General features: G+C 40.9%; 1 protein-coding gene across 2 annotated transcripts; it reads right to left on the bottom strand.

Annotated features, from left to right (window-relative positions):
• Positions 1-5,564: 5,564 nt before the first annotated feature.
• Positions 5,565-12,516, bottom strand: LOC115589707 (E3 ubiquitin-protein ligase ZFP91-like). 2 transcript variants are annotated; one of them, XM_030430800.1, is made up of 12 exons: positions 12,223-12,516; positions 11,620-11,922; positions 11,266-11,297; positions 10,996-11,124; positions 10,842-10,878; positions 10,649-10,735; positions 10,356-10,532; positions 9,767-9,817; positions 9,602-9,680; positions 9,307-9,421; positions 9,089-9,188; positions 5,565-7,880 (listed from the first exon to the last, which is right to left on the bottom strand). In XM_030430800.1, exons 1-12 carry the CDS (start codon positions 12,225-12,227, stop codon positions 7,028-7,030), a joined length of 1,968 nt encoding a protein of 655 aa, XP_030286660.1. In that variant the 5' UTR covers positions 12,228-12,516; the 3' UTR covers positions 5,565-7,027. The 2 variants fall into 2 exon arrangements, with proteins under 2 accessions (XP_030286660.1, XP_030286659.1); XM_030430799.1 differs by having other exon boundaries at positions 11,620-12,516.
• Between the last annotated feature and the right edge of the window lie 921 nt (positions 12,517-13,437).

Here is a 13,437-nt window from a genome sequence, read left to right as displayed (position 1 = left end):
TAGGGGAAATAACTTGAGAGAACTGCTCAAATTTAACCCATGAAAATGTCAATTTATTGGTCATTTATTATCAGAATGTTTGCCTGTTATTCTTACCTGCTGTGCATTGACTAACAGACTCTTGGGGCTCCGCCATGGAATTACCTGGTTGGAAATGGACCAATTGTCTCTATTTTTCTTTATTATTATTTATTTTTATTGTTATTATTATTATTTTAAATAAAAGAATGTTGCTCTTTTCAGGAAAGGTGAAGGGAAATCCCAAGGACACTGGGGAAATCTAAAATAATGTGTTACTAAGTCACTGAAGGTGCACTACGTAATTTTGGGGAATACATTGTAATCAGAAGTGATTTTCATTCTAGAACTACATAAAACAGACTGTCTTAATTTCAACAACTGAATAAACAAACTGACCTGAGTTGACAACACAATTTCATATTGTGTTACTTTACTTTCTGAGTTAGTATTATTTCTTTATCAATATTGTATACATTACCTTTCTGAGTTTCTGAATTTCCTCTCTAAAACTATATAGTGCCCCTTTAAAGTAAAAAAAAAAAAAAAAAGAGTTTGTATGTAACATTGTCATCTGTACAGAGTAAAGCTCTGGTGTACAAAATGTGGGTTAATACTCGCTTTTAATCTTTAATGCACATCCAGTTATTCACCAAAGAGATAAAAGAAAAGCACTGCATTAAGAAATTCACTATAACAATAAGTCTGGAAGTCACAGCTCAATTACACTGACAGTCTTTGCCGCTTTGAGCATTTAACACTACAGTGACGTGGATGTGGTGCAGAGTGTTTGATCATTTGGCTACAGACACGACAATCCTACTGTAAACTGTGAGTCTACTAAAGCGGCTCTCAAACATTCTTCATGCTTCCAGAGGAAGGTTTGACAGAAACGGATTTGAGAACCACTTTTCACGTCGAACTTGTGAACAGTGTAGCAGCACATTCAAGTATAACATCAGGAGAAAACTTGGTGACCGGAGCAGCAAACGTAACACTCGATCATCACAGATTGTGCCAAACCATAAACAACATGAGCATTCAGTCTATGCATGAAGAATGTGGAATTTGATTAGGAATTACTTCGATTACATATGTTTATAAGGTGGTACATTAAAAGCAAAGTGAGCTATTAAAATAGCTAATGGCTACAGATTCAGCTGCACGTCAGTCACAGTTTATCAGTCATGTTTTTTTTGGCTACATTCTAGCAGTTAGTAGATTTTTGGAGTGTTATGAACAGCAGATAATTAGTAAACAAAAGGTAAATCCACTTAAATAAAAATAAATATCACACAGTATACAAAACAAGAACACATTCTCAAACAGACTAACTCTGCCACTTCACAAAGCAAACCAACCTCTATAAAGTTGAAAATCTGCAAACTTTTCTGTCAAAGGAAATGGGAACTGTGGCAAACTAAAGGTCATTTTAGCACTTGGTGTGGAAATACCAACGTCTGGGAAAAGCTGTCTACTGGGCTTTGTTAAAGGAGCTTAGCTGTGATTTTAGTTAAGCAGAATATTTCGTAACCTCTAGTGTACAAAGAGTATGTTCCTCACCACTCAATACTTTATTTGGAATACACGAACGGTAAAGCTGGCTGTTAGTGTCGAGTGAGTTCATTCATAGATATTTTGGGGGATTGAAGTGAAAAGAGTCAGATCTCTTCCGTTCCTTCCCTCTCTTTGTGGAGGACATGAAGGGTCTGCGCTGCGTGGTTAGCCCAATGGACTAGCTCCTGCAGCACTCGATAGGTCCACATTTTGAGCCCAAAACCGCCGCCAGCGCTATCGGTTTCCTTAACAGAAGAGAGGAAGTTAATATCCACAGTGCTAATACAGTTCAAAAGAATAAGACAAGATGTTAAGTGGAGGCTTATTTAAAACATTGGTTAGGTTGTGTTCACACTTTAACTTTCGGTCCAGTTTCATTAATCTACTTTAAAACTTTAAAAGAGGGATGTTCAACGCAAGAAAAAGAAGTGGAAGAAGACTTGACGCAGGACTTAAAATGTGTTGAAATTAAATTCAAACAGTTTCTCATTTACATGTCCAGCAGGTACAGAGACACATTAGCATTTATTACAGTCACCTGACTAATGTAAGTCCAATGTTAACTTTCGTTTCAGCTCAGTTTTGGTCTCCACCACCTCTTTCTGAGAAGAAACATTGGTCTCTTTAGCTGCTAAATACTCCTTGTTCACCAGCTAGTATCTAACCTTGTCTGTGTGCCGTTTGGTGCCGAGCAGGTAGTGTACATTGTAGTGTAGTGTACATTCCTCAATGAAAACAGCTTCCTGCTGCAGGCTACACTAAGAGTGCCATAACATTCAACCATAAAAGGCCTGCAAACCAAAACAATGAGCTAAAAGATGATAAAAAGCTCCTTACAGCCGAGACGAACTTCAGAGATTATTTTTGTCAATTTGTCACTATGAGTAAGACCTTTACAGTAAACGTAGGCATTGTGTTATAATGAAGTATAGAACTATAGCAGCTAAAGAAACCAAACTTTTTTCTCAGGAAGTGGTGGAGACCAAAACTGAGCAATGAGGAAAGTTAACACTGGACTTATATTAGTCAGGTGAATAAAACACAACTACAAATAAATACAGAAAGACTGAGTTGGCTGTTCGCGTGGGACATGTGTAAATAAGTCAGCTACTCGAAGAAAGCAAGAAAAAGATGGTCTTTATCGGGATAGACTCGGGGTTTGTAGCAGTTTTTTTTTGTGTGTGTGCTATTCAGTGACAACTTTATCCAAAAGTTGTCACAAAATATGTCCCTTGAAAGTATAAAAAAGTAGATTGGTTTTTTATGTGTTACTGATCAGAAGATGCATGTTTTATCTGTTGCTTTGTTTTATGTATGTGTGATAAATCACCTGGGAGGATGGGCGATATGTAAATAGAAGACTAAGATGACAGACACTGTACCTCATTACACTTGTGGTCTGGGGTGACTTCCAGGGTGGTGTCCTCCGTCTCCCCTAGATCTTTAGTGCTGTAGAGCAAGTGCTCCAGCCGGACCCGGACATTCTTCCTCATGGTCTCGTAGTCGCCCTCCAGCTCGCCCCATTCCTCCTCTTCCTTCACAGTGACACAGTGGAGCAGCCCCAGGCACTGCCGCAGAGCTGCATGCAGCAGCTGCACCTGCTGCTCCACGCTCGGCTCCTCCGAGTCGGGGGACAGGGACACGATGCGCTGGCCGTCTGGGGCGTGGTCCGACAGGAAGGTCTCCCTCTCTTTCTGTAAGGGCCAGGAAAAGAGATTTATTTCCCTTTTAGGCTGAGCACAGAAGCAAGCAGATAGATGCTGGCCCTGGCCTTGCAGTTGAGCCTTTATTTCTGTTTTGGATCAATCACAAATGTAACACTAAGTGACAGCCTTATTGATTACATTGATCAAGTAAAAGGTGTTCTCAAAGGAAGATGAGCCACAGAAGCATGCAGGACAGCAGGGGGAAGAAAAAAAATCCAATACACTCTATCCATTAGACAGTCCAGGGGGAAATGGAGGGGAGGAAGAGGGGGGGATCTTTTAGTGTGATTACACTCTGCACCACAGCATCCCTCTCACAACACCAGTGCGTTACTGGGCTCAAAGTTAATGTCCATACAGTCAAACACATGATTCAAATGCGACAGGTAGCTAGCTGCCTCACTACAGCAACATGCTCGTGTTGAAACAAGCCTCGAGTAACGGGACCGGGAGTGAGTGTCCCTCACCACAGAGAGCTAACGAGTGTGTGGACTGATAACTCACGTATAACTGGAGCAGACGGGTACACTCATGGTGCAGGAGCCGAGCAAGAGCCACCGCTCTCCCGGTCTGCGACGGGCCAGGCACCGGCGCGTCCGGCACGGTTATCTGCTGCTCCTCCTGCTCTGCCATTTGCACTCCAGCCCTGTTCCTATAGGTGGATCAGCGGCGAGCCTGATGGACCCGAGCAGAGAAACACGTCCCCCCCCCCCCACAACGTCGTCAATGTCGGCACCGAAACGACGCTTTAACACGCGGAATCTTTTTTTAGGATACTTCAGCGGGTTGAAGGCGAACCGGAGGTCCTCACGGCGAGTGTCAGAGCAGCGTGTTTGTGTCGGTGCTCATGTTGGCACGCTCGCAACGAGAGGGGATTTAATTGGTTCCGCAAGCCACAGGGGCGTTTTTAGGGGGACGCACAGGAGGACCTTTTTTTTTTTTTTTCCTCCCAAAAACGTCACCATAATATGTGGCCCACCCATCCGTCCGCAAATAATGACCACTCTCAATATGAGGAGGGTTTTCTTAAACACTATCGCTAATCTGGAGTTTGGTTAAAAATGTTTTTGACGGATAAAATACTAAGACAAGAAAATAACCCCTTCTGATACCAGAGCCAGATACATGTTCAGATGAAGTGTGATTTGTTGTCTATGATGCACTGCTCATTATTTTTAATCAACATGTTAAATGAACACTGTGTAGTTTTTGGAGAGGAAATTAAGTCAGAATTTTACTGTTAACGGTATCAATGAGATGATAATACCAACCCAGATTTTTCTTTTTTTTGCATAAGTGAAGACACAAGCTGCTCTCAGAGGAAAACAAGGCCCCAGAACACTGTCTGAAGCTAGAGAAGGTGGCAGGGTCCGCCACATGTAAACAAAGTAAGACATTATGAAGGTTCTTTCGCTTCTGATTAAAATTTCTCCACCAAAACTACATAGTGCACCTTTAATAAAACTGGAACAAATTCACAATCCCCCATTTTACTACCCTAAACAATACGAGAGCTGTTCAACTACATATGTTTTAATACACACAGGGCTTAGTTGTCCATTGTTTACAATAAAGTTGGAATAAAATCATACAAGAGAAATTCTTGTTTGAAACGCAGGTAGCAAATTATTCAATAGAACTGTTTTCATCAATTTTCATTGGGTTTGTATTAATAGATTAATATTCTTTACACTTTTATAAATTACAGATCTAGGGTGATGATCAACTGGGCCAATAAATCTACCAATATTAACCCATTGGTATTAGATAGATTGGTATCAGTGAAAATCAAGTAACTGTGGTGGTAAAATATATAATTTATGAAATTGCAGACTATCATTATTTATGAATGTTGGAAAAAAAATGTGTATTTAATGTCAGCATGCCATATGTTATGACTAATATTTAATCCTTGTGTGCCCTTTTTATGTGTCGTGTCCTAAGTATTATATGTATACAGGTGTTTATAATAGAGCCTAATTGTCCATATTGTAAATTATTAATGTAAATGTATTCTGTTGAATTATCCTCCATCCTCTGTTGTGCTTCAGTTTTTTCCCTTGTAAAAGTTTTCTTTTTTATTTCCTTATCCACTTCAGTAGTGGTCTAGGCCCTTTCAGGCAATATTGTAATATTGGGCTGTATTTATAAAAGCTCACCTGACCAGTACTCTGTAAAATTACAATTTGTGGTCCTTTGTTACAACAGAGGTAGGACTGTCACGTGTGCTAGTATGTGTCGGCTCTGTTATGTTTCCAGGATGAGTCACAAATAAACAAAGTCTTCAGAACATACTTCATTTATTATAGTTATTCTGAGTACATTTCCTGATAAATTACGGCTTTAAGATTACGAGTGCTCAGTAGTAGTGGCAGTGTACAGAGGTATATTTCATCATCTAAGATTGTGTCAAAAGCAAATTGCTGACAAAAACTAATTCCATCATAATACTGCTGCCTGCATAGTCTGCACTGTGAAGACGTATTTAACATTAATTCAAACAGATGGAATAGACCACACGTCTGACGTCCTGGACAACATCAACCAAGGTACTGTTTTCACAAGACATTTTGACAAGTCATAGGAGGACTTTGGGGTCCTGGTTTTGTGCCCACATTGTCATGACTAACTGGGACACTTGAACAGAATGGAGCCATCATTAATGTTATAAGCAACAACTGTGCTATTACTACCACAAGTCGAAATGTCTGCGGGGTCAAAGGTCCATCGTCTCATATTCATCAAGAATAGAGCTTGCCTCTTTGTTAGATTTCGTCTGTGATTTATCTTCATGTAAAGGTCCAGATGAAAAATTAAATACATTTTTAACATGTCTCAGGATTCTTTTACACCGTTTTACCTCATTTGGCTGTAGTTGTTGCTCACAGGGCATTTTTTCATAGAACTTTTAAAAGGTGCAATATAGAAGAATATGCCAGAATATGAATCTGTCAAATTCATACTCAAAATGGGGAGCAGCATATCACCAGAGTAACGGCTACCTGTTGCTAATTACAGCTGCCATTAGCTATTTAGCTCAGTAAGCAGTGCAGCCAGTGGTCCGGACTGTGAGCTCAGAGCACCAGGGAAGTGTTGGTGTGGAGCTTTGGATGCATGAAAATTGCATGCTTTCTTCAGTAGATATCTCTGCAAGATAGTACACAGACACCACTGACCAAAACTGTTAGTTCTTCACATTCTGTTGTTTTTTTTTTTTTTGTTAAATTCTTACACATTGCACCTTTGAGTTACAGAAGAAACAGCTTGAGTTAACCCAATTATGTTGACACTCATCCATTCACCTTGCGAAAAGATGCACCTGAACAACAACATGGCGACCACAAGGACATTAATGTCATTTTTTACTTTCTTGTACGATATGTGCAATCACCTTTTCAGTCTTTTTAATCGAACAAACCTAAAAACATACACACATACTGTATATACAAACACAAATGTGGCAAAACCAAAGAGTAAAAAAAAAATCGTTAGGGGATATAAGAAGTGTATGTAATCTATAGTACTATAAATCATACTCCCTGATGTAAAGTAGCTCTCTGTAGCTACGTTCTACATATAACTAATGTGTTACACTCCTTAAGTATATATTTCTTGAAATATTTATAATCTCGGCTCATCAACTTTTGACAGGTCCTTCAGTCTTTTATTTCTTCATTAAATTGAAACTTTCTTTTGATTTGTTTTCTCTTCAGCTTACTGAGAGTATAAAGTTCCTGTTCTTCTATCTACATTAAACTATCTCCGTGGACCTCTGCGCACTGTAACAGAATCTGTCTCTCTCCTTCCCTCTCCCAAACAATCCCCTCCTCTTCTTTCCTCCTCTCCACATCCCCCTCCCACATCATTCCCCCCACATCCTGATGACCCTCACCTACCACCACCCTCTCCCACAGCTCGCCCTCCCCGGACAGCTGTGCATCCTCATGAGCCTCCCTGCCCCACTGCACAGCCTGCTGGGGAGTCAGGGAGGCTGCGGAGGCCAGCGTGGTGACGGAGCTGAGGGTCAGGAGGGTGCTCTGGGCGTCTGCAGCGGGCACGGATGTGACAGTGTTGGCAGGAAGGGCGGAGAGCTGGATGAGTTGAGGGTGGCTGGTGTTGGAAATGTGAGCAGGAGAAGCGGCAGTGAGGTGCAGCAAAGTGGGGGCTTGCTGCTGATGTGCTACCTGCACTACATGATGCGTGGGAAGCTGAAGGAACTGGCCTTGAGATACGTCAATCTGTGTCTGTGGAGCGAGAGGGAGCACCACCTGCTGCAGTGGGGTGAGCATACCACCCGCTCCTTCCTGGCGTTCCGGGCGTTCCTGGCTGGTTGAGGGCTGGTCGGGCTGGGTGAGCACTGGGACAGTTTCTGAGATTGGGGTGGGACTGCTTACCACTGAGCCCCCATTAGATGCCAGGGCCTCAGCTATGAGCACCTCAGGGTGGCTCTTGGCCTTGTGGGCAACGACTGAGTCCTTTTTCTCAAACTTTTTACCACAGATGGAGCACGAGAACTGGTAGGAGGCTTCTGCATCGTGCTTCTTCATGTGCCAGTTTAAGGATGCCTTCTGACGGCAGGTGAAGCCGCAAATCTCACACCTGCCACATGGTGGAGACAAAGAGTGGGTTATAATCTGAACTGCCTTTAAGCAGTTTCATTTCACTTCAAATGAGTGCTGGAAGAAGAATTCAGCTACTTTACTTAGGTAAAAGCAGTAATACAACAGTGTAAAAGTCCTGCATGTGAAAGAAACTGAAGTGTTATCAGCAAAATGCATTTGGAAAGTAAAGGCATTATCAAACCATATACCACTGGACCATTATTATTACTAATATATTTATGTGAAGCTTTTCAATATTGCAACAGAGGTGAAACTGATTCTATCTTATCTATATTCTGATGGGGGTGGTTCAAATTTTTACTTTAGCTTTATCTGCAGATCTGGTGAACTACAGCAGACAGATAAATGTAATAGGTATGTAGGACAGAGATTCGATCTAAAACGCAGTGGAACAAAAGTACGAAGCAACTAAAATGAAAAAGACTCATGTGAAGTACAAGAACCTCAGAAGTGTATTTAAGTTTGGCTGTATGGAGAAATGGAGTATTTATATATGACTGATTGTAAACTAGGGAGTAATAAACTTTTCAAGGTTAAATGTATGTGGGTATAGAAATGGAGTAATGAATGTATATTTTTAGGATTGAGCGCATGGGAAGTGATGTATCTGGACAAAGAAATGTATACAGAATGGACTGGATGTATGGATGATTATGTAAGCATGAAGAAGTGGTTGTAATGCATGCAAAGCAGAACAAGATGAATGTTGGTTAGTTCTTTTGCATGGGCACATGGATGGCAATTTGCACAGTAGCCCTAATGTTTTGTGTATTTCTTTTTATTTCTTTTCTTTTTTAAATAGGTGGCTGGATGCCTTTGTTTGTTGAATGTGGTATGTTGTATGTTTTACTGTTGTTATTGATGCAGGAAGTTTCCCGATACCCATGACATATTTCCCTGGGGAGACGAAATAAAAAAAAAATTTGACTTTGACTTTGGTATTTGAGTGGCGTGTACTTAAATGTACTCACTTTTAGTGAAGTAAGTTTACTCAGAGCTGGATTCCTTCATACAAATGAAAACCCTGAGTCTAACCAAACAAGTCTGAATTGAAAAAATATGCTTTCCTTCCTTTTTCAATTAATACTGCATTCAAGCCATTCCCTCACGAGTGTGTACTTTGTGTACCCAAGTTTGCCTTTGAGACGTTGTGACACGACTCTGTAAAATGTTGTGCCTACTCACTGTATTGGCTTCTCGCCTGTGTGAATCATCCTGTGCACGGCCAGGTTATGGGAGCTCTTGAAGGCTCGAGCACAATACTCACAGATGTAGTCCCTTTGATCTGAGAGATGGAAACAAAACAAAACGCTTTCTTGCTTTCATAAACAAAACACAAATACACACAAGGCATTGTGCCAATCTTAACACTGTGTACGTCAACACCTGTTCATGAACGTCACCTGTGTGGTGTTTAGCGTGGCGCAACAGCTGCTTCTGCAGACGAAACAAGCGCCCACACGACGGGTGATCACACACATACTTCTTCTTCAGCAAGTGCTGGTATTTTATATGGTGCTGCAATAATGAGAGAGAGCTGGTTCAAGGAATGCATTTCAGTTATTCAAAACCCATCACTGGTTTCTTAATTTGACCGGTGTATATTGTTGAGCTAATATTGTTGCTATTGCCAAAACCAAGACCACGTCTTTGAAAGTATTTGGGGTTGTCATGGTTACAGTGGGCAGGATGGCAAACCTGGAGGTAGCGTGGGTGGGCCAAGACAGTACCACAGCCCTCCATTTCACAGCGGACGTACTGCACTGGGGGCTTTTTCCTATGAAGACATGACAAAGGGAACCTGTGTAATAATCCTACTTGATCCAAATAGTCATTTACAGTGAATAAGGTAAAGACTGTTACCTTCGTTTCGGCAGTCGAGGGGCTTTGTCATCTCTTTGTTGTCTACCTCTTCTGAAACAGATTTGAATTTGAAACCAACTTAAAACTTCGAACAACACTTCTTCCCAAACAACCACTTGTCAATCACAGCCAGGAACCTTCATCTCTAGGTATTATAGTTCAAACCATTTTATAATGGCAAATAAAAGCAGAGAGTCAGACGAGCCAGACTGGCAACATTTCAACATCGTGAATGATCAGTAAGTAATGTGCACTGTTGTCATAATTGCTTGTGGGTTCAGTTGAGGGCTAGAAAATCTCTAGGCACCGCACGATTCAATTTAATTATGATTCAGAGGGCCACAGTACGATCATGGAGCGGTTATCGTGCATCTCAATCCGACACTATCTTGTAGTTTATCTTATAGCTTTTAAGTGTGAGAATGCTGGCCTTGGATAAGTTTGTTCTGACAAAACAATAAGCATGCTCTTTTTTGCCAAAAGCAGAAAAGGAGCATATCCATTTTGTTAACTTGCTTCATGATGCAAGATGATGTGATGTGGTCGGCCATCTGTCCTAATGTGCATTCCTTTAACATACTTAACTTACTTTTTGGGCTGCTCTGTGTTTTCCCCCACTCCGTCTTCATTTTGCACAATAACCTTAGCTGATTCTTCCTTTTTAATGTCATTTTCTTCTTCTTCTTCTTCTTCTTCCTCCTCCTTCTCCGACTCCTCTTTCTTGACCTCCTTTTGTTGTAACGTTGTACGCCGCCTTGATTTTTCCCTAAGGGGTTAAGAGATAATAATTTAATATTAAAACAAATATTTTAACACTCATACTGATGACAGTCTTCATAAAGCGTAACATTCATGTTGGAAAGAACAGTGAGCTCGGCGTACGTCTTTGTCTCGGGTTCATAGATGAGGTCATTTGGGTCATCTCTGAATGGAGGGTCATCGTCAAGAGCCGCATCTTGATCTGCAACGCTAATATGGACATCAACATCATACTGGCCGCAATAAAATTCATACTAACAAATCAAATAGATATCCAGCATTTTCTCTGCTGCTGTGTCTGCTGTACACCACTCACTTGTTGCTGCCTTCTTTTAAAACACCCGTTTCCTCCCCTGAAAAACATAAATAATGAATGCGTTGTTATGATATTTTGTATTTCTTTACGTCACGACCATTTGGACCATTGTAAACCATGTAGTGAAGAATAATGTAGGTGTTCTTCATCTTACCACATGATGAAGCTTCCATCTCTGCTTCAGGCTTGCATGCTGCTGCTGGTGTGGTGCGAGACGCTCGAGATGGTCGCCCTTTGCCCTTTCTAGATTTGGAAAGCTTTGATCCAAGAGCGTGTTTGGATGCTGAGGAAGTCAGACAGGCCACATAGAAGAGACTGATGTAATACATTATAGGAAGTAAATTATTGCTCATGGATGAAACTGATTGATAAATTTGCTGAAGTCTGTGTTGTTTTGCTTTTTCTTTTTTTTCTTTTTTTTTACCTTTTTTGGCTGTGGGCTTCTTTATCGCAGGTCTGTGTGAGAGGGTAGAGATGCAAAATCAAAGTAAATCTCCAGTATGCCTTGGAAACTACACAATGCGCTTTGACAGTGAACAAGAACAGGAAAACAAGAGCACAGACAGGAAAACACGTGCAATCATCTCATTTTATTTTGGTTTCAGTGTCTGGTAAACCTATAGCTTTAAGAAACCCCAATGATATAACACACTTCCGTCAAATACAGCCACAAGCCTCCTTGTAGTGCAATGTCACAAGGGCTTCTAACAAGCCTCTTGCAGGTGATGTATCTGTCCTATTGTAATAGTATTTGACGTGCCCTCAGGCACGCACTTACTGCATGACGGGTGTATTTTTGGATCCTGCAGGTCTCCCACGTCCACGGTTCAGACTCGTAGGTTTTTTCTTGCCAGCAGCATTCTTGGAGTCGTTAGTCCTGCCAGGTCCAGATCCAGTTCCAGTTCCAGCTCCCCTGGCTCGCAAAACACGCACAGGACCGTCGGTACTAGACCGAGAGTTACCGGAGTCCGCGGAGGTCACTGCGGTTTTCATCCGCCTTTTTCTTCCTCTTGTTCGGCTGGTCGGGTCAGGCGAGTCCGGGGATGGGTTAGCGGCCTCCGTGGAGTCCCCAGCTGTCTTACTGCAAAGACGAGCATTTGAAACCTCGTCCTCCTCCGGATCCATGCCGCTCTTATTTAACTGTTATGACCCTTGCAGACTTTTGTTATTAGTTAGTTATAAACTAGAGAATTTAAGAGCAACGTACGTTAACGTTACGTAGAAGGCCCGAATGGGACCAAGTTTTGGTTGCACGGTTAAGAGTAAATGTTCAACCACTACGCAGGCATTTCGTGAACAAGCATATAAATAAGTTACGTTGTATGATTAATAAAATTGGACATACATTCAACATTATTTACTTCTTAAAGCTATAGCAAACCTCATATTTCTTTGGCAGAGTCTGGACCTGTTTGGGTTGCGTCTCCTTTAAGAGTAGCAGCAGCAGCGCGAATAGGCGAATACATGATGTTTGGACTCATGGGTTTCCATACTAATTGAAACGGGTGGTTATTGGAAATGTAGTTAAAATGTCAATAAAAGCACTTGGTCGTATGCATTAAGGTAAATGCAATTATGAAAAAAAAACAACGTTAAATTATGTATTTATCTCTATTTTGTTCCTATAAACAATTAAAGACTTTAAAGGGGCGCTATGTAGTTGTGGTAATTGGTACCTTCTTAATATTTACAATATTGACGAGTTAATAACAAACTCAGAAATGTTTATTTTTTCCATAACTGACAAAACAAGTTGTTCTCACAGGAAAATAAGTCCCCAGAACACTGTTTGAAGCTAGAAAGGTGGTAGGGTCTGCCAAATGTAAACAAACCAAAACAGTATGAAGCTATTTTGTCTTTTAAGGTCAGTTTGTTTATACAGTTTATGAAGTCATGATAACGAGTTGTTTGTTCACTGAGTTTGTTAAGACATAAAAAAAAAATCAGTCAACCGAGTTCTTTCAAATCAAATCAAAATCAAATCAATTTTATTTATAGAGCCCAAAATCACAATAACATTGCCTCAATGGGCTTTACAATCTGTACAGTGAACAACATCCTCTGTCCTTAGACCCTTGGTTCGAGTGCGGAAAAACTTCACATGTTGATGGAAAAAAAACCTTTTAACAGGGTAAAAAAAAAACGATGGAAGAAACCTCAGGAAGAGCCACAGAGGGGGGATCCCTCTTCCTGGACGGACAGACATGCAATAGATGTCGCGTGTACAGAAAACAGCAACAAATCACAGTTTACAAGTTACATTAACAGAAAGTCTGATACAAGTTGAAGGAGAGAAGAGAGAAGGAGGAGAGAGAAGAGGAGGAGGAGGAAGCTATAGAGAATGTAGAGAGTGACACAGCTTGCAGCTTGTGGGAACAGAAAACAAAAACAAGGGTTAGAGAAATGCGTTATTGATCAGAATAAACAGATTGTTTCTTGTCGGCAGCACAATGTAAATGTAGTACTACCTATATTTTCCACCCATTGAAGAATCTTCACCCAAACCACATAGTGCGCCTTTAAGTATGCTATTACTTTGTAAAAAAAAAATAATATATATATTCTGTACCTGCTAGCCTCTTCCATAATATGACAT

The sequence above is a fragment of the Sparus aurata genome, chromosome 10, assembly GCF_900880675.1.
Source record: "Sparus aurata chromosome 10, fSpaAur1.1, whole genome shotgun sequence".
NCBI classification, from domain to species: domain Eukaryota; kingdom Metazoa; phylum Chordata; class Actinopteri; order Spariformes; family Sparidae; genus Sparus; species Sparus aurata.
Note: the sequence above shows the minus strand (reverse complement) of the source record. Positions and strands in the feature narration are given on the sequence as shown.

Bases quoted from the DNA above. Each gene is read 5' to 3' on its own strand.
- LOC115589707 (XM_030430799.1), bottom strand. From the start codon at position 11,966: ATGGATCCGGAGGAGGACGAGGTTTCAAATGCTCGTCTTTGCAGTAAG. The intron at 11,298-11,619 runs GTAAGTGCGTGC...CCTCTCACACAG, and splicing joins AAAAATACACCCGTCATGCA to ACCTGCGATAAAGAAGCCCA. The intron at 9,189-9,306 runs GTGACGTTCATG...TCCATCTCTCAG, and splicing joins CCACGCTAAACACCACACAG to ATCAAAGGGACTACATCTGT.